Source organism: Salmo salar, chromosome 01 (genome assembly GCF_965601325.2).
Source record: "Salmo salar chromosome 01, fSalSal1, whole genome shotgun sequence".
NCBI classification, from domain to species: domain Eukaryota; kingdom Metazoa; phylum Chordata; class Actinopteri; order Salmoniformes; family Salmonidae; genus Salmo; species Salmo salar.
The window spans coordinates 27,293,805-27,320,155 of NC_138291.1; the positions used below are offsets into that span (position 1 = coordinate 27,293,805).

The following is a 26,351-nucleotide window of genomic DNA, read 5'->3' on the forward strand; positions in this document are numbered from 1 at the left end:
TCGAATCCAGGCTGTATCACATCCGGCAGTGATTGGGAGTCCCATAGGCCGGCACACAATTGGCCCAGCGTCGTCCGGGCCGTCATTGTAAATAAGAATTTGTTCTTAACTGACTTGCCTAGTTAAATAAAGGTTACACACACACACACACACACCAAAAAGTTATTTTGTTGGCATTTACATACAGTTGAAGTCGGAAGTTTACATACACTTATGTTGGAGTCATTAAAACTCGTTTTTCAACCACTCCACAAATTTCTTGTTAACAAACTATAGTTTTGGCAAGTCGGTTAAGACATCTATTTTGTGCATGACACAAGTAATTTTTCCAACAATTGTTTACAGACAGATTATGTCACTTATAATTCACTGTATCACAATTCCAGTGGGTCAGAAGTTTACATACACTAAGTTCAAACAGGTTGGAAAATTCTAGAAAATTATGTCATGGCTTTATAAGCTTCTGATAGGCTAATTGACATAATTTGAGTCAATTGGAGGTGTACCTATGGATGTATTTCAAGGCCTACCTTCAAACTCAGTGCCTCTTTGCTTGACGTCATGGGAAAATCAAAAGAAATCAGCCAAGACCTCAGAAAAAGATTGTAGACCTCCACAAGTCTGGTTCATCCTTGAGAGCAATTTCCAAATGCCTGAAGGTACCACGTTCATCTGTACAAATAATATTATGCAAGTATAAACACCATGGGACCACTCAGCCGTCATACCGCTCAGGAAGGAGACGCGTTCTGTCTCCTAGAGATGAATGTACTTTGGTGCAAAAAGTGCAAATCAATCCCAGAACAACAGCAAAGGACCTTGTCAAGATGCTGGAGGAAACAGGTACAAAAGTATCTATATCCACAGTTAAACAAGTTCTATATCGACATAACCTGAAAGGCAGCTCAACAAGGAAGAAGCCACTGCTCCAAAACTGCCATAAAAAAGCCAGACTATGGTTTGCAACTGCACATGGGGACAAAGATCATACTTTTTGGAGAAATGTCCTCTGGTCTGATGAAACAAAAATACAACTGTTTGGCTATGATGACCATCGTTATGTTTGGAGGAAAAAGGGGGAGGCTTGCAAGCCGAAGAACACCATCCCAACTGTGAAGCACGGGGGTGGCAACATCATGTTGCGGGGGTGCTTTGCTGCAGGAGGGACTGGTGCACTTAACAAAATAGATGGCATCATGAAGCAGGATAATTATGTGGATATATTGAAGCAACATCTCAAGACATCAATCAGGAAGTTAAAGCTTGGTCACAAGTGGGTCTTCCAAATGGACAATGACCCCAAGCATACTTCCAAAGTTGTGGCAAAATGGCTTAAGGACAACAAAGTCAAGGTATTGGAGTGGCCATCACAAAGCCCTGTCCTCAATCCTATAGAAAATGTGTGGGCAGAACTGAAAAAGCATGTGCAAGCAAGGAGGCCTACAAACCTGACTCAGTTACACCAGCTCTGTCAGGAAGAATGGGCCAAAATTCACCCAACTTATTGTGGGAAGCTTGTGGAAGGCTACCCGAAACGTTTGACCCAAGTTAAACAATTTAAAGGCAATGCTACCAAATACTAATTGAGTGTATGTAAGCTTCTGACCCACTGGGAATGTGATGAAAGAAATAAAAGCTGAAATAAATCATTCTCTACTATTATTCTGACATTTCACATTCCCAGGATTAAATGTCAGGAATTGTGAAAAACTGAGTTTTAATGTATTTGGCTAAGGTGTATGCAAACTTCTGACTTCAACTGTATGTCCCCATCACCAGTAAAACATAATTAAAACATATTTCTTTCACTTACTTGCTGTGCTGTTTCGTTATTCATTTGTTCAGTCGTTTCATTCTCAACCAGGATTTCTATGGAACGCCGTTTGGGTCTTTGCGTGTCAAAAAAAGAACACTATTTGACGTGTCAAATAAGCTTGTTGACCAATCAGGACCTGAATATGACCGCACGTCACATAATTTAACCTCTTACATCTAGACGTTCCGCTAGCGGAACACCTGCTCCAATATCCAATGATAGGCGTGGCGCGAATGACAAATTCCTCAAAAATACAAAAACTTCAATCTTTCAAACATATGACTATTTCACAGCATTTTAAAGACAAGACTCTCCTTTATCTAACCACACTGTCCGATTTCAAAAAGGCTTTACAGCGAAAGCAAAACATTAGATTATGTCAGCAGAGTACCAAGCCAGAAATAATCAGACACCCATTTTTCAAGCTAGCATATAATGTCACAAAAACCCAGAAGACAGCTAAATGCAGCACTAACCTTTGATGATCTTCATCAGATGACACACCTAGGACATTATGTTATACAATACATGCATGTTTTGTTCAATCAAGTTCATATTTATATCAAAAAACAGCTTTTTACATTAGCATGTGACGTTCAGAACTAGCAAACTTCCGGAGGAATTTGCTAACAATTTACTAAATTACTCACGATAAACGTTCACAAAAAGCATAACAATTATTTTAAGAATTATAGATACAGAACTCCTCTATGCACTCGATATGTCCGATTTTAAAATAGCTTTTTGGTGAAAGCACATTTTGCAATATTGTAAGTACATTGCCCGGCATCACAGGGCTAGCTATTTAGACACCCGGCAAGTTTAGCACTCACCAATATCAGATTTACTATTATAAAAGTTTGATTACCTTTTGTTGTCTTCGTCAGAATGCACTCCCAGGACTGCTACTTCAATAACAAATGTTGGTTTGGTCCAAAATAATCCATCGTTATATCCAAATTGCGGCATTTTGTTCGTGCGTTCCAGACACTATCTGAAAGGGTAAATAAGGGTCGCGCGCATGGCGCAATTCGTGACAAAAAAAATCTAAATATTCCATTACCGTACTTCGAAGCATGTCAACCGCTGTTTAAAATCCATTTTTATGCCATTTCTCGTAAAAAAGCGATAATATTCCGACCGGGAATGTCCATTTAGCTAAACAGAGGAAAGTAAACAAAGCTTTCGGTCGACGCGGGCACGAGCCTGAGTCTCACAGTACTGTAACCAGCCACTACCCAAACGCGCTACTTTTTTTCAGCCAGAGCCTGCAAAGCCACGATTCAGCTTTTTACCGCCTTCTGAGACCCTATGGCAGCCGTAGGAAGTGTCACGGGACAGCTAAGATCCTCATTCTTCAATAAACAGAGACAAGAAGAACGACACCTTGTCAGACAGGCCACTTCCTGCATGAAACCTTGTCAGGTTTTTGCCTGCCAAATGAGTTCTGTTATACTCACAGACACCATTCAAACAGTTTTAGAAACTTAAGGGTGTTTTCTATCCATATGTAATAAGTATATGCATATTCTAGTTACTGGGTAGGAGTGGTAACCAGATTAAATCGGGTACGTTTTTTATCCAGCCGTGAAAATACTGCCCCCTAGCCATAACAGGTTAATTAAAAAAATTAATTTTGTACGTAGTCATTACACATTCATTACACTATCACTCGTATTTCATATGTCACAACGATTCATTGATACGTATGCTATGATGCTTGTAAAGTTGTCTCGCGCACCTATAGTGCTGGTCATTAAAAAAAAAGCTAGCTAGCCTGTAGGGGCTAGGGGGCAGTATTTTCACAGCCGGATGAAAAACGTACCCAATTTAAACAGGTTACTACTCTGGCCCAGAAAATAGAATATGCATATTATTAGTAGATTTGGATAGAAAACACTCTGAAGTTTCTAAAACTGTTTGAATGGTGTCTGTGAGCATAACAGAACTCATATGGCAGGCAAAAAACCTGAGAAAAATTGAATCAGGAAGTGGGAGAAATTAGAAATGAAGTTTCTTTTGAATCCCTTGAAAAACTACAGTGACATAGGATTTACGTTGCACCTCCTAACTCTTCCATTGGCTGTCAACAATCTTTAGGAACTGGTTTTATCCGTCACCTGTTACCGGGCAGAAAATTGTGGCTCAGTCAATCACTGGCCAGTCTGAGGACAGGTGTCTTATGACGCGCATGCACGTGACTTCGTTGTTTTTCATTTTTCTTCTGGGATGAATACCTATTGCCCGGTTGTAAAATTATCGCAATTTTACGTAAAAAAATACCCTAAAGGATTGATTGTAAACATCGTTTGACGTGTTTCTACAAACGGTAATGGAACTTTGAACATTTCGTCTATGGATTTGCGTCCATGCCACATGGCATTGTAAAGTGCTCTGGATGGGTCAACAAAACGGACGTATTTGGACATAAATGATGGACTTTGCAGAACAAATGAACATTTATTGTGGAAGTGGGTGCCCATCTGAGTGCATTCCGCCGAAGATCAGCAAAGGTAAGTAAATATTTGAAACATATTTTTTGAGATTTGTCGACGTCGTGGTTGTAGGCTAACTGTATAGCTTAGCATTGAAGGCTAAGTTCTGTACTCAGAATATTGAACAAAGTGCTTTTTCCGTAAAGTTATTTTGAAATCTGACAAAGTGGTTGCATAAAGGAGTAGATTATCTCTATTTTTTTAAATAATTGTTGTAAATTTTGTCAACGTTTATGAGTTCTTCTGTAAATTAAATGTGCCTATTCACCGGCAGTTATGGGGAAAAAACATTTTCTGAACGTCACGCGACAATGTAAAAATTGGTTTTTTGGATATAAATATACTGCTCCAAAAAATAAAGGGAACACTTAAACAACACATCCTAGATTTGAATGAAAGAAATAATCTTATTAAATACTTTTTTCTTTACATAGTTGAATGTGCTGACAACAAAATCACACAAAAATAAATCAATGGAAATCCAATTTATCAACCCATGAAGGTCTGGATTTGGAGTCGGACTCAAAATTAAAGTGGAAAACCACACTACAGGCTGATCCAACTTTGATGTAATGTCCTTAAAACAAGTCAAAATGAGGCTCAGTAGTGTGTGTGGCCTCCACGTGCCTGTATGACCTCCCTACAACGCCTGGGCATGCTCCTGATGAGGTGGCGGATGGTCTCCTGAGGGATCTCCTCCCAGACCTGGACTAAAGCATCCGCCAACTCCTGGACAGTCTGTGGTGCAACTTGGCGTTGGTGGATGGAGCGAGACATGATGTCCCAGATGTGCTCAATTGGATTCAGGTCTGGGGAACGGGCGGGCCAGTCCATAGCATCAATGCCTTCCTCTTGCAGGAACTGCTGACACACTCCAGCCACATGAGGTCTAGCATTGTCTTGCATTAGGAGGAACCCAGGGCCAACCGCACCAGCATATGGTCTCACAAGGGGTCTGAGGATCTCATCTCGGTACCTAATGGCAGTCAGGCTACCTCTGGCGATCACATGGAGGGCTGTGCGGCCCCCCAAAGAAATGCCACCCCACACCATGACTGACCCACCGCCAAACCGGTCATGCTGGAGGATGTTGCAGGCAGCAGAACGTTCTCCACGGCATCTCCAGACTCTGTCACGTCTGTCACATGTGCTCAGTGTGAACCTGCTTTCATCTGTGAAGAGCACAGGGCGCCAGTGGCGAATTTGCCAATCTTGGTGTTCTCTGGCAAATGCCAAACGTCCTGCACGGTGTTGGGCTGTAAGCACAACCCTCACCTGTGGACGTCGGGCCCTCATACCACCCTCATGGAGTCTGTTTCTGACCGTTTGAGCAGACACATGCACATTTGTGGCCTGCTGGAGGTCATTTTGCAGGGCTCTGGCAGTGCTTCTCCTGCTCCTCCTTGCACAAAGGCGGAGGTAGCGGTCCTGCTGCTGGGTTGTTGCCCTCCTACGACCTCCTCCACGTCTCCTGATGTACTGGCCTGTCTCCTGGTAGCGCCTCCATGCTCTGGACACTACGCTGACAGACACAGCAAACCTTCTTGCCACAGCTCGCATTGATGTGCCATCCTGGATGAGCTGCACTACCTGAGCCACTTGTGTGGGTTGTATACGCCGTCTCATGCTACCACTAGAGTGAAAGCACCTCCAGCATTCAAAAGTGACCAAAACATCAGCCAGGAAGCATAGGAACTGAGAAGGGGTCTGTGGTCCCCACCTGCAGAACCACTCCTTTATTGGGGGTGTCTTGCTAATTGCCTATAATTTCCACCTGTTGTCTATTCCATTTGCACAACAGCATGTGAAATTTATTGTCAATCAGTGTTGCTTCCTAAGTGGACAGTTTGACTTGGAGTTACATTGTGTTGTTTAAGTGTTCCCTTTATTTTTTTGAGCAGTGTAAAAACTTGATCGAACAAAAAATGCATGTGTTGTCTACCATGATGTCCTAGGAGTGTCATCTGATGAAGATTGTCAAAGGTTAGTGCTTAATTTTAGCTGTATATCTGGTTTTGTGATGGCTATCCGTGCTTGGAAAATTGCTTTTTATTTTTTTTTGCTAAGGTGCTATGCTAAAATAATCTAATGTTTTGCTTTCACCGTAAAGCCTTTTTGAAATCGGACAATGTGATTGGATTAACGAGTAGAGTATCTTTAAAATGCCGTATAATACTTTAAATTTAAATTTTGAGATTATTTTGTTTTGAATTTCGCGCCGTGCTAGCTCACTGGTTGTTGTCCAACCAATCCCTTTAGCGGGATTGTATCCTCTAGAGGCTACCTCAAGAATGCAAGCAATGTCCTTCCCCAAAACATAGCAAAACAACATAATCTGTTTCAGTAGCTATTAGCTAGCTAACTATATAGCTAGGTGTCATCATCTAAAATAAGCCTAATTCATAAGACAGTTCTTATTTGATTAATGCTGGTCGTACCCATCTATGTGAAGGTAGCCACAATAAGGATTAGGTACAATAGTGGACTTTGCGGTTAGCCTTAAAAATAAAAGTATGGCATAATTCTACTATTTGTATTAATTTGCATCACTGTCAATGTCATAGTTTTATTTTGAAGGCAAACCACAAATTCCACTATTGTGCCTTATCCTTGTTGTGTCTAGCTTCACAACACATAACCCGGTCCGGTCGAGCCTCACTATCCAAATGAAGCTAGCTGGCTGCTTATAACGTTAGCTTTAGGCAACAGGGTTGTTTAGCTGGCTACCTATTTATTTTCATGAACTGAAGGTCAATTTCAATAGGCAAACAACAAGTGGCAACATTGCTAATACTTACTCACAAGGATTCCTAAATCATTGCTAAGAATAATGAAAATGACTGCAGTTGCTACTGGTCATTGTTTTCAGGCTGGTTGTATTGTTGCTAGCTAGGTACCAAGCTAAAGCTAGCTACCCCAGAAGTTGCGGTCAAACAAATTTGTTGCGGTCGAACAAATTATGCTTTATTACCGACGCGGTATTGTAAACACATCGTTCGTGGCTGATGTTCACTTGTTTGCAGACTTTTTTGTACAGCTTTGACAGACCCAACATCTGAAAAATAGCGAAAGCCAACATCACCCACGACTGAGAACGGTTGATTGATTGTCAAGGGCAATGAATTCCATTATCTTGGCTCTAATGGATTTGGCCTTTGAGTTGTCTCGCAGAAATGTTCTTACTCTTTCAAATGACTGCTCGACTTGTTGAATGCTCAATCCATACAGCAGACATTGTGTGGATTAGATTAGGAATGCTGTGATGCACGTGTAGCGCAAAATTTTACGCGGAGTCATTACATCCTGTACCTACGTTATATAGGTATGCACGGTAGCTTTGACATCAGATTTTAATATCGCGTTAAACTAGACATCGGCCAAAACCGGTGTTTGCAATTTTAGCTAATATCATCCGATTCCGATATGTTCACTGATATATTGTGCATCCCTACTAAAAATAAATGGAAGCGGGTGATAGAGTGAGTGAGTAAATGGTCAGGATTGTATGTGAGGAGCAGTGACAAACTCCATTTCATAACATTTATTAAATGCCGTGTTGTGATTCCTGTCCCTCTCCTCCCAGCAAGCAACCATTTGTTACATGTTCTAGTTTTCACAAAAAAAGTTTACTCGGTTACTGAACGGAGCACTTTTCTTTTGATAAAAAGTGACTAGCAGGCTGTTTGAGTTCCACACTGAAATTAAATGATGTGCTTTCAGTTAGATGATCCCAGATCATAAGTAATAAGACAAAAGAGTGGGTGATGTGACATGGCAGAGAGAGACACTGGACTTTTGGGGGGTGGGGTGGGAGTAAACTGGTATTTCTGTTACCTAGCTGTAGGCCACAGAGGCGTAGACGAGGGTCCATGGAGGTGTGCAGCCGTCTCTTCTTCCTCCAGCAGCGGGCAGGGTATGTATACATCTGACCTGCAGCCACCCCTATAATAATAATAAATTAAACTATTAAGAACTTTTCATTACAACCTCAAAGTGCTATAGACAGACACACAGAGACAGGAACTAAAGAAAACACCTCTCAGGTCTCAATGCCCCCCACCCAGATACATAATGTGTTGCTTACTGACCCTAAAATATCCTTACACAGGTGTATACAGTGTATTCGTGAAGTATTCAGACCCCTTCCCTTTGACATTTTGTTACATTACAGCCTTATTCTAAAATGGATTAAAGAAAATGGATTAAAGAAAAACATTTCCACATCAATCTACATTCATACATAATGACATAAGTGAAAACAGGTTTTAGACATTTTTGCAAATGTATAATAAACATTTACATCGGAAATATCTCATTTTACTGACCATAATCTTCACCATTGGACTCCGTAGGTGAACGGATGATCTCCGCGTGTGTGGTTCCCACTGTAAAGCATGGAGGTGGTGTGATGGTGCTTTGCTGGTGACACTGTCAGTGATTTTATTTAGAATTCAAGGCACACTTAACCAGCGCGGTTACCACAGCATTCTGCAGCGATATCCCATCTGGTTTGAGCTTATTGAGACTATCATTTGAAGACCCAAAACACACCTCCAGACTGTGTAAGTGCTATTTGACCGAGAATGAGAGTGCTGGAGTGCTGCATCAGATGACCTGGCCTCCACAAACACCCGACCTCAACCCAATTGAGATGGTTTGGGATGAGTTGGACTGCAGAGTGAAGGAAAAGCAGCCAACAAGTGCTCAGCATATGTTGGAACTCCTTCAAGACCGTTGGAAAAGCATTCCTCATGAAGCTGGTTGAGAGAATGCCAAAAGTGCGCAAAACTGTCATCAAGGCAAAATGTGGCTACTTTGAAGAATTTTTTAACACTTTTTTGGTTACTACATGATTTCATATGTGCCTTTTCATTGTTTTGATGTCTTTACTCTTATTCTACAATGTAGAAAATATAAAAAATTAAGAAAAACCCTTGAATGAGTAGGTGTGTCCAAACTTTTGGCTGGTACTGTATAGCGTAGACTACTGAATAGCCTATTCACGCAGAAGTTAGAGCGGCTCAATTCTCTTTTGCATTTTCAAAAAATGATGGTTCTCAAAAAGAGTTTTGGAATAGCTACCATAATCCTGTTGTGATGAATAATAATACTTAGCTTTGTATTGTTCTTCTCGTGGATTTGCTCAAACTGTCTACCAAGTTATTTGCAAGGGACTTGTTGGAAGAGCGATGTGTTATGTAGGGTTTGGGAGAGAGCGAGAGAGAGGGAATGAAACCCAGCCATTGTTTCACTGACACTTCCTATTGTATTGTTTTCACTGATCCTCACTCTGCTCTGCCTGTCACTAACAGTAACACTGTGCATCATACCAGTGAATGTGATCATGCCCAGTAGAGGAGCACTAGCTGGTTCTGCCTGGTGTCTACAAACTCTCCACTGAGAGAGGGCCTTCTCCTGTAGCTGGGCAGAGGTAGCTAGCATTGCAGCAAGCCGGAGTAAGTTGCTGGCTGTCTGACTGGCGGTGGTAGAGGGAGACTCGGGCTGCATGCAGAATCAGCTCCTTGCTGCAGGCTGCCTGCTCTATTTTTAGCCTGCAGCTCCAAGGGGGAGAGGCTGTCTAGTTGTGGAGAGTTGAAAGTCAACGTGTGCAGACACATTGGTGATGGGCTTTGGTGTGGATGAGCCCTCAGAGTAGCTAGCATATGGTAGTTAGTGAATACCCCTGGTTCTCTCTCTTCTATTTCCCAACTAGGGTTGTCACGACACCAGATGTTTGACTTCGATATGATACCGGGTTTAATATCATGAGTCGATACCAAAATACCAAAAAATACCACGATACCACGGCAAAACAACACATACACAAAAAAAGCTAGTCATAAAATAACCACTTGGGCTTTATTTTTAAAACGTGAAAAATATCTTGATAAATGGTAGAACAAATAAAACAACACATTCTATATTCAAACACCATATTAAATAACAGAAAAATACCTTACATTTTCCAAAACCATGTCTGAGACTCGGAGCTAGTGCTGAGCAATTAGTGCTTTTTGAGGTCGTTTCGGTTTCAATGTAATATTTTTAAACATTAAATGCTTTGTGCATTATGTGGGATGAATGCTGTAACAACACAAAATAAAACAAAGTCCCATGATGGTAGTAACTGCCCATTACTGCTTCACATTACTTTCCTTTAATAAAATATTCCAATTGTGAATAAGGCATACTTTTATGACTGCTGAACTATCAATCACTTAGATGAGGTATTCCCAAACTGGGTACGCGCAATGCCGTCGGGGGTACGCCAAATAAAAATGTGATTCACATAAAATAATAATAATCTTCACATTTTCAAACAGTCCATTTATATTTTCCAGTTTTTTTCTCTCGCCTGAGTAGCCTCGTTTCACTGCCAAAAATAAAATTAAACCATTTAATGTTCAGTGAAATAACAACACAATGTCAAATACAGGTAGCCTAGTCAAATAATGAACATCCACTCACATTAACTGTTACTCTCTTGCGGGAATTCCACTAACGGTCCGTATGTAACCAAACATAGCTGTTGCTCATTCCGTTTGCTCGAAAATTGATAAATGGTTTAAAAAAAAGTAAAGGAGACACATGTCAATAGAGACACATACCAGCTCTACTAGTAGTACTGCTACTACCAGCAGTACCACACCTGCACCTGTCGACGACACAAGTTGTTCTGCTTCCACGAGCACATCCAATGCTAGCATCAGTAATTCTACATTTGTTGTTAGCCCAGCTAGCATGGACACTGACAGTTGTGAATCTGATGCAGCCGAAGAGCTACTGTCCCCTTACCTGAGAAAGCACCGAACAACAGACAGGGATGTTGGACCATCGAAGAGGCGCAAATATGATGACAACTACATTGATTTGGGCTTCACTTATATTGGGAGTAGTGCCTTTCCTCAGCCACAGTGTGTTATATGTGCAAAAGTACTCTCACAGTTCGATAAAACCTTCACTCTTGCACAGACATTTAGAAACAAAACATGACGATTTGAAAAATAAGCCACGTGAGTTTTTTGTTGTTGAATTAAGACGACTTTCGAGTAGTAAGACATGTATAAAAGCAACAGATACCATTAATAAGAAAGGGCTAGAAGTCCTTATATGGTGAGCTACCGAGTGGCTAGGACAGGCAAGCCCCATACTATTGTGGAGGACTTAATTCTTCCTTCTGCCACGGATATGGCTGGGACAATGCTGGGGGAAAAAGCCCCAAAAACTATACAGACAATGGCTTCATCAAACAACACTGTTTCACAACGCATTAGTGACATGGCAGAAAATGTTTTGAAACAATTACTGCTTCGCATACAAGCCAGTGAATTCTATGCATTACAGCTGGATGAGTCAACAGACGTGGCGGGCCTGGCACAGCTCCGGGTATATGTCCATTACGTTTATGGGGGGTAAATTAAGGAAGAAATCCTCTTCTGCAAACCACTGGAAATCAGGACAACAGGTGAGGATATTTTTTAAGTACTGGACAGCTTTGTGACATCAAATGGACTTTGGTGTTCAAGATGTGTTGGTATCTGTACTGATGGCAGAAAAGCCATGACAGGGAGACATAGTGGAGTGGTAACGCGCGTGCAAGCAGTTGCTCCCGACACCACTTGGGTACACTGCAGCATCCACGAGAGGCTCTTGCTGCCAAGGGAATGCCTGACAGCTTGAAAGACATTTTGGACATTACAATGAAAATGGTTGACTTTGTTAAAGCAAGGCCCATGAACTCTCGACCATGTAAAGCTTTTACAACACACAGAAGTGCGCTGGTTATCAAGGGGCAAAGTATTACGCGTTTTTTTAAATTCAGAGACGAGCTTAAAGTTCTCTTTACTGACCATAATTTTCACTTTATTTTCATAATTTTCACTTTATTTAACTAGGCAAGTCAGTTAAGAACAAATTCTTATTTACAATGACGGTCCAGACTACGCTGGGCCAATTGTGCTCCACCCTATGGGACTCCCAATCACGGCCGGATGTGATACAGCCTGGATTCGAACCAAAGACTGTTGTTACGCTTCTTGCACTGATATGCAGTGCCTTGGACCGCTGCGTCCATGTGTGTGTGTTAACTATTTAACTGTATTAGAATGCTTAAAAGGCCGCTTTTTTATATATCGGTTAACGGTTGTCGCTATTGTTGTTTTTGGCAAGGAAAATATCGGATATCGTTATCGGCCAAAAATGTCATATCGGTGCATCACTAATTTTTAGCTGTTCACTTCTTCACTCCCACTCACACACATTAAGGGGGCTTTCACACCAAATTGGTTGGGAGCGTTTTGTTACGAACTCTGGTGCATTTTCCCCCTTAGTTCAGTTCGTTTGGACTGGTGTGAACACTATACACACACTCGGGAGCGCACCACACTGTGGTTCTCTCAAAAAAGGTGGTCTTTGTCTGATTCCATTCGTACCATGGTTTGCTGCAGGCGAGAACGCAGTCCGGACCAAACACAGGAAAAGAACCAGAGGTGTGCAGTATTATTGGTTGTTTGACTGCGAGTGTTTTAAAGAAATGCACACAGTAGGCTCCCAAACTGATATCTCTGAAACATTTGAGCGCATCCGATGCAGATTAAAGGAGATGAGGCTATGCAGCTGATATACACTACATGATCAAAAGTATATGGACATAGAACTTCTCGTATAACATCTCATTCCAAAATCATGGGCCTTCCCTGTGGCTCAGTTGGTAGAGCATGGTGTTTGCAACGCCAGGGTTGTGGGTTCGATTCCCACGGGGGGCCAGTACAAAAAATGCATGAAATTAAATTTATGAAATGTATGCATTCACTACTGTAAGTCGCTCTGGATAAGAGCATCTGCTAAATGACTAAAATGTTAAAAAATGTATTAATGTGGAGTTGGTTCCTCCCTTTGCTGCTAAAACAGCCTCTGCTCTTCTGGGAAGGCTTTCAACTAGATGTTGGGACTTGCTTCCATTCAGCCATGTGCATTAGTGAGGTTGGGCACTGATTTTGGGTGATTAGGCCTGGCTCGCAGTCCCTGTTCCAATTCATCCCAAAGGTGTTCGATGGGGTTGAGGTCATGGCTCTGTGCAGGCCAGTCAAGATCTTCCACACCAATCTCGACAAACCATGTCAGTATGGACCTCACTTTGTGCACGGCACGTTGTCCTGCTGAAACAGGAAAGGGCCTTCCCCAAACTGTTGACACAAAGTTGGAAGCACAGAGTCGTCTAGAATGTCATTGTATGCTGTAGTATTAACATTTCCCTTCACTGGAACTAAGGGACCTAGCCCGAACCATGAAAAACAGCCACAGACCATTACTCCTCCACCAAACTTTACAGTTGGCACTATGCATTGGTGCAGGTAGCGTTCTCCTGGCAACCGCCAAACTCAGATTCGTCCGTCGGACTGCCAGATGGTGAAGTGTGATTCATTACTCCAGAGAACACGTTTCCACTGCTCCAGAGTCCAATGGTGGTGAGATTTACACCACTCCAGCATTGCGCATGGTAATGTTAGGCATGTGTGCGGCTGCTCGGCCATGGAAACCCATTTCCACGAACTGTTATTTTGCTGACGTTGCTTCTAGAAGTAGTTTGGAACTCGGTAGTGAGTGTTGCAAACGAGGAAAGACGATTTTTACACGCTTTAACACTCGGCGGACGCGTTCTGTGAGCTTGTGTGGCCTACCACTTCGCAGCTGAGCCGTTGTTGCTGCTAGACGTTTTCCACTTCACAATAACAGCACTAACAGTTGACTGGGGCAGCTCTAGCAGGGCAGAAATTTGACAAACTGACTTGTTGGAAAGGTGGCATCCTATGACGGTGCCACGTTGAAAGTAACTGAGCTCTTCAGTAAGGTCACTCTACTGCCACTGTTTGTCTATGGAGATTGCATGGCTGTGTGCTCGATTTTATACACCTGTCAGCAACGGTTGTGGCTGAAATAGCCGAATCCACTAATTTTAAGGGTTGTCCAAATACTTTTGTATAAACAGTACTAGTCAAAAGTTTGGGCACACCTACTAATACACCTACTCATTCAAGGGTTTTCCTTTATTTTTATTATTTTCTACATTGAAGAATAATAGTTTAGACACCAACACTATGAAATAACACATGGAATCATGTAGTTACCAAAAAAAGCGTTAAACAAATCAAATTCATATTTGAGATTCTGCAATGTAGCCACCCTTTGCCTTGATGACAGCTTTGCACACGCTTGGCATTCTCTCAACCAGCTTCATGAGGTAGTCACCTGGATTGCATTTCAATTAACAGGTGTTTCTTGTTAAAAATCAATTAGTAGAGTTGATTTCCTTCTTAATGCGTTTGAGCCAATCAGTTGTGTTGTGACAAGGTAGGGGTGGTATACAGAAGATGGCCCTATCTGGTAAAAGACCAACTCCATAATATGGCAAGAACAGCTCAAATAAGCAAAGAGAAATGACAGTCCACCATTACTTTAAGACACGAAGGTCAATCAATCTGGAACATTTCAAGAACTTTCAAAGTCTCTCTAAATGCAGTCGCAAAAACAATTAAGCACTATGATGAAACTGACTCTCATGAGGACCGCCACAGGAAAGGAATACCCAGAGTTACCTCGCTGGAGAGGATAAGTTCATTAGAGTCACCAGCCCCAGAAATTGCAGCCCAAATAAATGCTTCACAGAGTTTAAGTAACAGACACATCTCAACATCATCTGTTCAGAGGAGACTGCATGAAATAAGGCCTTCATGGTCAAATTGCTGCAAGCAAACGACTACTAAATGGACACCAATAATAAGAAGAGACTTGCTTGGGCCAAGAAACATGAGCAATGGACATTAGACCGGTGGAAATCTGTCCTTTGGTCTGATGAGTCCAATTCGAGATTTTTGGTTCCAACCGCGTGTGTTTTTGAGACGCAGAGTAGGTGAACGGATGATCTCTGCATGTGTGGTTCCCACTGTGAAGCATGGAGGAGGAGGTGTGATGGTGCTTTGCTGGTGACACTGTCTGTGATTTATTTAGATTTCAAGGCACACTTAACCAACATGGCTACCACAGCATTCTGCAGCGATACGCCATCCCATCTGGTTTGAGCTTAGTGGGACTATCTGTTTTTCAACAAGAAAATGGCCCAACACACCTCCAGGCTGTGTAAAGGATATTTGACCAAGGAGAGTGATGTTGTGCTGCATCAGATGACCTGGCCTCCACAGTCACCCGATCTCAACCCAATTGAGATGGTTTGGGATGAGTTGGACTGCAGAGTGAAGGAAAAGCAGCCAACAAATGCTCAGTATATGTGGGAACTCTTTCAAGACTGTTGGAAAAGCATTTCAGGTGAAGCTGGTTGAGAAAATGCCAAAAGTGTGCAAATCTGTCATCAAGGCAAAGGTGGCTACTTTGAAGAATCTAACATTTAAAATATATTTTAATTTGTTTTACACTTTTTTTAGTTACAACATGATTCCATATTCTAGTAAAAAATGAAGAAAAATCCTTGAATGAGTAGGTGTGTCCAAACTTTTGACTAGTACTGTAAGTATTCAGACCCTTTGCTATGAGACACGAAATTGAGCTAAGGTGCATCCTGTTCCATTGATCGTCCTTGAGATGTTTCTACAACTTGATTGGAGTCCACCTGTCGTAAATTAAATTGATTGGATATGATTTGGAAAGGCACCTGTCTATAAAAGGTCTAACAGTTGACAGTGCATGTCAGAGCAAAAACCAAGCCATGAGGTCGAAGGAATTGTCTTTAGAACTCCGAGACAGGATTGTCGAGGAACAGATCTGGGGAAGGGTACCAAGAAATATCTGCAGCATTGAAGGTCCCCAAGAACACAGTGGCCTCCATCATTCTTAAATGGAATAAGTTTGGAACCACCAATACTCTTCCCAGAGCTGGCCGCCCAGCCAAACTGAGCAATCAGGTGAGAAGGGCCTTGGTCAGAGAGGTGACCAATAACCTGATGGTCACACTGACAGAGCCCCAGACTTCCTCTGTGGAGATGGGAGAACCTTCCAGAAGGACAACCATCTCTGCAGCACTCCACCAATCAGGCCTTTAAGGTAGAGAGGCCAGAAGGAAGACACTCCTCAGTAAAAGGCACATGACAGCCATCTTGGAGTTTGCCAAAAGGCACCTAAAGGACTCTCAGACCATGAGAAACAAGATTCTCTGATCCAATAAAACCAAGATTGAACTATTTGGCCTGAATGCCAAGAGTCATGTCTGGAGGAAACCTGGCACAATCCCTACAGTGAAGCATGGAGGTGGCAGCATTATGCTGTGGGGACGTTTTTCAGCGGCAGGGACTGGGAGCCTAGTCAAGATCAATGGAAAGATGAACAGAGCAAAGTACAGAGAGATCTTTGATGAAAACCTTCTCCAGAGCGCTCAGGATCTCAGACTGGGGTGGAGATTCACCTTCCAACAGGACAACGACCATAAGCACACAGCCTAGACAATGCAGGAGTGGCTTCGGGACAAGTCTCTGAATGTTCTTGAGTGGCCCAGCCAGAGCCCGGATTTGAACCCAATCCAAGATATCTGGAGAGACCTGAAAATAGTTGTGCAGCAACGCTCACCATCAAATCTGACAGAGCTTGAGAGAATATGCAGAGAAGAATGGGAGAAACTCCCTAAATACAGGTGTGCCAAGCTTGTAGCGTCATACCCAAGAAGACTTGAGGCTGTAATCGCTGCCAAAGGTGCTTCAACTGAGTAAAGGGTCTGAATACTTATGTAAAAGTGATATTTCAGTTTTGAATTTTTTATACATTTGAAAACATTTCTACAAACTTGTTTTTGCTTTGTCATTATGGGTTATTGTGTGTAGATTGATGAACGAAAAAAATACGATTTAATCCATTTCAGAATAAGGCTGTAACGTAACACAATGTGGAAAAAGTAAAGGGGTCTGAATACTTTCCAAATGTACTGTATATGAATAGTTCTCCCTGGCGGTAACATGAACACTATTGGATATCATTATATTAGACATGTTTGTAGCTGTAGTGGCCAGAGGGACATATTTAGACAGATGACATTACCCACTAAACGTCAACTGAATGATAGTTTTAAGGCAATTCCATGCTAAAAGAGTGATGCCGAGACTCCGATTTTTCACTTTAAAAAAATGTATGTCAAACAAAAACGAATGATTGCAAAGTTAAACAAACCATACAACTGTAGTATGCAAAATTACTACTTTGAACAATTTCAACTGAACATTTAACAAAAACACATTTACTTGAATAACAGTGCAGATGCAAAGTTTGTTAAGAGAATGACAGCACAAACCACAATCATTGTTTTTATTTGACATACATTTCAAAGTGAAAAATCTGAGTCTCAGCAACACTGTTGGCGTGGAATTGCCCTTTAGTAAACCCCAGAGCCAGCCATCATAACTCCCAACCAACAGAGTAGTGCTTCTCTACCCACCAGGGCTGCGATGGTGGCGCTCCATCCAGATGTAGCAGTTGTTCTGTGCCACACCGGTCTGGGAGTCCAGGAAGGGCAGGCGCACGCTGCGTTCGGCACACAGGCGGGCATTGTAGCTGCGGCACTGCTCAATGGCCTCTTTGTAGAACTGGTCACCCAACCTGCAGCAGGGAGACCATTCAGACAGAGGTCAACACCACATGTGGTTGGCACAGACATACATTTGGTTATGTGGCTGTTATAGACACTGAAATAGGCCCAAATAACCAGATTATTGGCTAACCAGACAATTAATTTCAGCGATGACTCACTGACCACCATGGACCACTAGAAATATCCCTACAGACCATTTGACTGTCATTCCATTTGACTGTCATATACATTAAGCCATGATGATCTCGTAGACCTAAACCCAGCCCCAAACAAAACTATAAGATTAGTTTGTATAGGCCGTCATTGTAAATAAGAATTTGTTCTTAACTGACTTGCCTAGTTAAATAAAGGTTCAATAATTTATTTATTTTAAGGTTTTCCTGATATGACAGGTTAAACACCATGTAAAACATTACAGGGTTGATATTGGCTACATTCTGGAAGCATATTTTCAACTCTTCATCTTCTGTACTGCTCTGTCAGCATACAATCAGGGATGGCCATTCCCTAGCGACCAGCAGAAATGCAATGATGATTACAGTCAGCTTTTAAATCATGTTAATCACCAGGGTCAATCAAATAATCAAACAAACACTATTCCCAGGATCTTCAACCAGTGATTGGAGTGGCTCTACCATGGACAAACAACGAGACTAAGATTAATGTTGTCTGTGTGATGCTTACATTGCTCTTTGCGGAGACTGGCGTGACTTTCATATAGCCTAGTTGGTTCCCCAACTGGCGGCCCGTGGCCCAAATTGGCCCCTCAAGTTCTGAGCAAAATCTATAATAAATAAATAAAAATATCTATATATATATATATATATATCTATATATATATATATTTATTTTTTTTTGCATTTTCATTCATTCATTTCAAGACTGTAAAACACCAGAAAATCAGCTCCAAGTGAGGTTTGAATTGATTATGTTTTAGTTAAATATTATATCTGTTTGGGCTTCTTGCGGTCAATTCGCAGTCTACAAATTATTTTTAATTAAGTTCTGACCCCCTGACCATCCGCTCATTAGAAAAAATAATAATAACTGGCCTGCCGCTGAATCTAGTTGATGATCCCTGGCCTTAACGGCCATATACTCTTATAATCTCTACCCGGCACAGCCAGAAGAGGACTGGCCACCCCTCAAAGCCTGCTTCCTCTCTAGGTTTCTTCCTAGGGAGTTTTTCCCTAGCCACTGTGCTTCAACATCTGTATTTCTTGCTGTTTTAGGCTGAGTTTCTGTATAAGCACTTTGACATGTGCGGATGTAAAAAGGGCTTTATAAATACTTTTGATTTTATCATGACCTCTGGGTCGCTGGGACATGACTGAATCACATGACTGATTCTACACAGTAGTGAGCTTTGGTTTCTATTTAGGGTGATTAATTAATGAGGAAGAAGATGTGCTAGGTGAGGACATCACAATATAGAATGTGTTCAAAGAGTCTCATGTCTAACATATCAAGATTTACAGACACTACTACTAACATTATTTCAATGATCTTATAGTTTGTGGAGCTTTTTTTCCAATGCCGGTGATAGTTTGGCAGCCCCTTAGGGTATCAATGTTAATATTTGCTGTGAAAGGAGGAGATTTCACATTCAAACCTTCAGTCCCTGCCACACAGCTCATATGGTAATTAGTCTGCTTAATTAATCTCAGCAGAGCCGCTAGCACACAGACAGGTTTAATTTGACTACATCAAAGATGAGGATAAATGCTGAATCTAACACAAAAGGCAGCAACGTATGCCTGTGTAAAGTTCTACCTAGCTGGGCCCGCCACTGGTATAGCCTACCCATAATACATTTTCACCACATGTTCTCGATTACAATACGCACAAGCAGCCATTTTGAAAAGACACACTTAATGAGGCGCTGTAATCGCAGCTCTCCCAGCCTCAATTAGAGATACGGAGGTCTGTGAGAAGAGGAGGCATTGGCACGCTTGGTCCGAGCAAAGAAGTCCAAATCCGCTTTCTCTCTCTCCTCCTTGTCCTACAAATCTATCCTCTCTTTCTCCCTAACTCTCTGATTAGACAACTTCCAACAGATAAACAGACAGGCTCGGAATGTTTTCCCTCAGATAGAGGAAGGCACTGCGGTGAGACAAAGCCACAGTGTTTGAGGATTCTTGGAATGAGGCTGCGTGTCAGTGTGGTTGTGAAGAGTAAACAGTCCCAGGTACACAAGGCAAGGAGAGAGGAAAGAGAGAGAAAGAAGGGAGAGAAAGAAGGGGAGAGCACGAGAGAGACGGAGAGCATGAAGCTCAGAGAGAGAGAGGTTAAAGACAAACCATCAGAAAGGATAGCACGATAACTAGCAGGCTGCATTGTTTTCCTTCCTCGTGTTATAAACCAACAAAGACAGTGAATAGTAGGCTAGATAATAATGACAATGTTATTCTTTGCCTTGTGGAAATTTCATAGAGCAATGAGCTCACACGAGACTACTCGCATTTCTAAAGGTTCTAAAACTAGCCTCTGAGCAGCACAGGAATTTTTACAGGAACAAATCACAAACTGAGGTTTATGCACATGCAGAGTGGCCAACTGTTAAGCGCTCGCTTGAGGGTTTAATATAAAATAGTCTATCTGAAAAGGTGATTGAGCAGTGAGTGACAGAGTTTATTAAACTTTAAATAAACCTCAAGACTAGACTACTGATAATAATGATGACTATTATGCCTACCCAAACTAAAGCACCATGTTCCTGGGACCAGAAATGACTAATATGTCATAGCACCTCAATCATGTTTCAGGATTTTATGCCATACAACAGTTACATGTGTTGTAGCTGTTAACAATACAGTCATTAGGCTGCTAACCTAATTAAAAGAACATTTAGGCCTTAAACTACCATCATGTCATATGAATCTGAATGCTCTACCTAGATCACTTCAGTCAAGCTTCAGCGTCTGACCAAAAACATCCAGGGGGATAGAAAACAAACAAGCCGCGAAAGTCATGTTTAAAGCTCCCTCTGTTATGAGGTGTCAACTGTCTGTCTCAGAGGCTGCTGCATGTCTTTCATCCTACTAGTGCACTGGCCCTGAGCAGCAGATGCAGCAGCCTAGGTGAGAGACATCTCCAACACTCATCATGAGTGACGAGCCTCAGCGTCTGAGAGCACAAGAGGTGAGAGAGGCGCCGCTCATACTCACATACGTTTTTTCCCCACTGTCCGTTATTTAGCACCTTTGTGTGACATTGAAGTGGTTGGAAGGTTGATCCAACGGTAAAAATACATAGCAGAACTAACCAGACACAGACACTGTTCTGACTTAGCTACAGTAAGGGAAAGCCTAGCTCAAAAGCACACACCATCTTACAGATGTGAGTGAGGGGGAAACAAAAATGTAATCTTGTGGCTGCTGGGGCCTCCTTTATCAGTGTGCTTCTGTCAACAGTTTGGGCGTCGCATGTCTGTGCCCAGCCCTTAGTTTTAGCATTACATGAACACACATTTTGCATAATAGAGAATGATAACTCAGTTTCCATGAGGCCAGGCAAGCCAAGTGATCTGCTATTTTTACACTACATTTGAGGAACCCCTAGAGTTTTATACTGAGCAAAAATATAAAACACAACATGTAAAGTGTTGGTCCCATGGAATATGGGGGAAAAGATGCACCAAATTATTTTCAGTCTTTAACATAGAAATGCTACCAAAAAAATGTATTGAAACTTGTTACAAATGATGGAGTCACGCAGGATTCACAGAATGATATTTTGAAAGAGGAAGTAAAGTACTTTAAGAATATGTTTGTTTCAGTCTCCTCCATCTCCACTAACCGAAGCTAATTGTATGGATTTCTTTCCTATTAATAATGTAAAATTAACATCTGTACAGAAAGACTCATGTGAAGGCCAAATTACAGAGGAACGTCTTGATGCTATTAAAGCCTTTTAAGTCTGGGAAAACTTCAGGGCTGGATGGCATACCAGTGGAAGTATACAAAACTGTTTTTTGATATACTCAGAGGACCATTATTAGCATGTTTTAACCACTCCTATATACACGCAACAAGGTCTGATTTCATTATTACTGAAACAGAATCCAAGTGTATATATAAAGATCCAGTCCATTTAAACAATTAGAGGCCTCTTACACTTCAGTGTTATGATTAGAGATCAACCGATTAATCGGAATGGCCGATTTCAAGTTTTCATAACAATCGGACATCGGTATTTTGGGACACCGATTTGGCCGGAATTATTATTTTTTTTTGACACCTTTATTTAACTAGTCAAGTCAGTTAAGAACACATTCTTATTTTCAATGACGGCCTAGGAACGGTGGGTTAACTGCCTTGTTCAGGGGCAGAATGAAAGATTTTTAATCACAACATCTTTATCTTTCAGGACTGTATTTTTAAACAGGTCAAAGGATGTGCCATGGGAAATTGCTACAGCCCTTCCTACGCTGGTTTGTACTTGGGTAAATGGGAAAATGGCTTCATTTTGGATCCTTCTAATAACCATTTCTTTGACCGGATTATATGGTGGGGACGCTATATTGATGATGTTTGCCTGTTTTGGTCCGGCTCAGAAGAACTTATTTCCTTCCACCAATACCTTAACAGCATTAACCCTAACATCAAACTAACTATGGAGTACAGCAAGGATAACATTCATTTTTTGGACCTCGACATTAGTAGAAATGACAAAGGTTGTTTGCACACATCAATCTTTAGGAAGCCTACAGATGGGAATACCATTCTGAGGGCAGACAGCTTTCACCCCAAAAGGCTAAAAGAGAATATTCCATATGGCCAATTCCAAAGAGTCTGCAGAATTTGCGATCAGGAAACAGACTACAGTGTCAAATCTGCTGAATTGGAGAATTGCTTCTTGAATCGGGGCTACAGCGTTCAGGTCCTGAAAGATGCAGGTATAAGGGCTGGATTACTTGACAGACAGAACTTGTTGCGAAGGGGAGTGCCTCGTGATACATCAGAGAGAGTGTATTTTGTTACAAAATACAGCACTGAAGCAGAGAACATTAAAAATAATTGGGGAATCATCCAAAGTGATACGCTACTACGACAAGTCTTTCCTGAGCCACCAGTCATAAGCTTTAAGAGATGTCCTACCCTAAATGACAAATTAGTCCACAGTTATCTTCCGGGTGACTCAAGAAACTTGACTTGACCACAAACCCAAGGGCTCTTTTAAATGTAACCATTGCAACCATTGCAGAAATATTGCACAGAAGAAGTATTTTGTTGACACAGCTTCCAAAATGGAGTATTACGTCAAGCATTTCATTAACTGCAAAACCACTCATGTCATCTATAGATTGGAATGTCCACAGTGCAAGCAAGGTGTTCTACATTGGACGGACAAAGAGACGCCTTCAAGACCGCTTAGCGGAACACAAGTACGCCATATGGGTAGGCAAATGAAGACTACCCCATGGCAAGGTACTACAAGTCCTTACACCATTGCAACCCTGCCTCCCTACAAGCTATGGGTATTGATCATATTCCGGCCTCTATTAGAAAAGGGGACCGTCTTAAACAGTTAAACCAAAGGGAAAGTTTTGGGATTTACAAACTACAGGCCACTAAATACCCTGGTTTAAATGAAGATATGGATTTCTCACCCTTCCTGTAGGGTTGTGATAGGTCCACTAGATGACAGCAAATGGACATTTTGCTCAATTGCCCTCAGCTATGTTTAGACTGTTGTTGTTCATGTTTTGCTGTGTTCTAGTGTACTATGGAATATATTGCTTTCTTATTTTTGACACTTCTCCCAGTCATATTTAAGGTTAGAACTACCTCTCTAAGTGTCCTGATACTTCTAGCTTGGAGTTGTATTTTTATGATAACATAGCTACAGTATTTCACTTTTTAATGTGTATAGTATTGCTTACTAGGTGTGTCCAATCAATTTTGTAACCACTCCCTTTTCTAATTAGGGCTAATTGGAAAAGCTGGTCAAAAGAGGACATTGTATAATTTTTTTGTACTCCCTGACGAAGGCCATGCAGCCGAAACGCGTCGGATTTTTTAATACTTTGTTTCTATTGAACATGCCATACTAATAAAGGCATTTTAATTAATTATATGAAGAGTGCCTTGGTCCTCCTTTCTTTTTGATGACCAATTTACCAAAGAGCACCTTCTGTCTACCAAAATTACTATTGTGTACCTTAGTAGCGCTTCCCTTCCTCTTAATAATATTAAGGGATTAGAAATCCGTGGCTTAAAAACAAAGGTGTCATTGTACGCTGATGATTCATGTTTTCTTTTAAAACCACAATTAGCATCCCTCCACAACCTCATAAAGGATCTAGATACTTTTGCTAACCTCTCTGGATTAAAAACAAATTATGATAAGTGTACTATATTACGCATTGGATCACTGAAAAATGCTACTTTTACATTACCGTGTAGTTTACCAATAAAATGGTCTGACGGGGATGTGGACATACTCGGTATACATATCCCGAAAGAAAGAAATGATCTCACTCAATACATTTTTATAGAAAGTTAGCAAAAATAGATAAGATCTTGCTACCATGGAAAGGAAATACCTGTCTATTTGTGGAAAAATCACCCTGATTAACTCTTTAGTCATATCACAGTTGACCTATTTGCTTATGGTTTTGCCTACACCTGGTGACACGCTTTTTAAATTATATGAACAAAAACATATTAGATTTTATTTGGAATGGCAAGCCAGACAAAATTAAAAAGGCCTACTTATATAATGAGTATGAATTCGGAGGGCAGAAATTCTTAAATATTAAAGCATTAGACCTCTGACTAAAGGCATCAGTCATACAAAAGTTATACTTAAATCCAAAATGGTTCTCTAGTAAATTAGTAAGAATGAATCCCCCCCCATGTTCAAGAATGGCCCTTTTCCCTATATTCAGATTACAACTGCTCACTTTCGGTTATTTGAAAACTAAATAATTTCCAAAATATTGTTATTTTTTAAACAAGCCTTAGAAAGTTGGTTGCAAATTCAGTTTAATCCACCTCAAAAGACAGAACAAATAATACAGCAAATATTGTGGTTAACTCAAATATACTAATTGATAAAAAAAAATATATTTTTTAAATAAAAAAATAAAAAAGGTATAATTTTTGTAAATGATATCATAAATAGGACTGGTGGAGTTATGTCACACGTGCAGCTAACACAGACATATGGAAATGTCTGCTCTACCCAAAATTACAACCAACTAATTGCAGCATTACCACAAAAATGGAAGAGGCAAGTAGAAGGGGGAAAAAGTAAGGAAGTTGTCTGTCGGCCCTGCATTAAAGACCAAAAATTGTTAAAGTAAATTGTGATAAATAAAAATATATACCAATTTCATTTAAGGCCCAAAACATTGCAAAATAGTTGGGAAGAGATTTTCGATGTACCGATTCCATGGCACATGGTTTATGAATTGACACGCAAAACGACGCCAGACTCAAAACTTCAAATCTTTTCATTTAAATGATTATACAAAATTCTTGCAACCAATAGAATGGTATATATATGGGGATACAATCTTCCCAGCTCTGCAGATTTTGCTGTGAGGAGGCAGAGTCATTTGATCATTTATTTTGGTACTGTCCATACGTAGCTCATTTCAAGTCACAGGTCCAGGAATGGCTGAAGAACTGCAACATTTACCTAGAACTAACGCTGCAGATAGCAATACTGGGTGATTTGAAAAGTCATACTCAAACTGATCAATAATATAATCATTATTTTGGCAAAAATGTTTATCTCTAATTTACAATCTGTAGAAGCTATGAGAATAGAAAGGTTCAGGACTTTTGTGAAGCATCACATCACAAAAAAATATATGGCAAATAGAAATCAAAAATGGATGCTGTTAAGAGATAGATGGGCGGGGTTGAATGGAGCTGAAGGGTGTGACTAATAACAACAAGAACCAATGTAAAACATACCGGGTCTGTAAAATGTATATAGGTTCAGAAATGTTGTGAAATAGCACAGTTACAAATAGAAATCAAACTGGATGGACATCAGAAATAGAGGAAGGACTAAAAACTAAATATCACTATTGTAAAATGGATTATGTCTGTAAAGTGCGTATAAACTGAAGGTAGAAGCCTAAGTGTTATTGTTTATTAGTTTACTCCAATTGGGGAGGGGTGGTAGGGTTTGTGGCTAATAATAAAGGTATATTTGATTTGATTGGGTATATATATAAAAAGTGTGTATATATATATACTATATACTGCTCAAAAAAATAAAGGGAACACTTAAACAACACATCCTAGATCTGAATGAAAGAAATAATCTTATTAAAAACTTTTTCTTTACATAGTTGAATGTGCTGACAACAAAATCACATAAAAATAATCAATGGAAATCAAATTTATCAACCCATGGAGGTCTGGATTTGGAGTCACACTCAAAATTAAAGTGGAAAACCACACTACAGGCTGATCCAACTTTGATGTAATGTCCT

The 26,351-nt window shown here is 40.8% G+C and overlaps 1 protein-coding gene across 2 annotated transcripts in view; it reads right to left on the bottom strand.

The window, feature by feature from the left end:
* Positions 1 to 26,351, bottom strand: part of LOC106588971 (zinc finger protein DPF3) — a 55,641-nt gene that overhangs the window by 18,504 nt on the left and 10,786 nt on the right. Inside the window, exons 2-4 of one of the 2 annotated variants that reach the window (XM_014178604.3) lie at positions 17,744 to 17,904; positions 8,637 to 8,696; positions 8,146 to 8,253 (exon numbers count right to left, since the gene is read on the bottom strand). In XM_014178604.3, coding sequence (XP_014034079.2) covers positions 8,146 to 8,253; positions 8,637 to 8,696; positions 17,744 to 17,904 — 329 coding nt within the window. The remainder of the gene's footprint in view (positions 1 to 8,145; positions 8,254 to 8,636; positions 8,697 to 17,743; positions 17,905 to 26,351) is intronic. The other variant, XM_014178686.3, reaches the window with a different exon arrangement.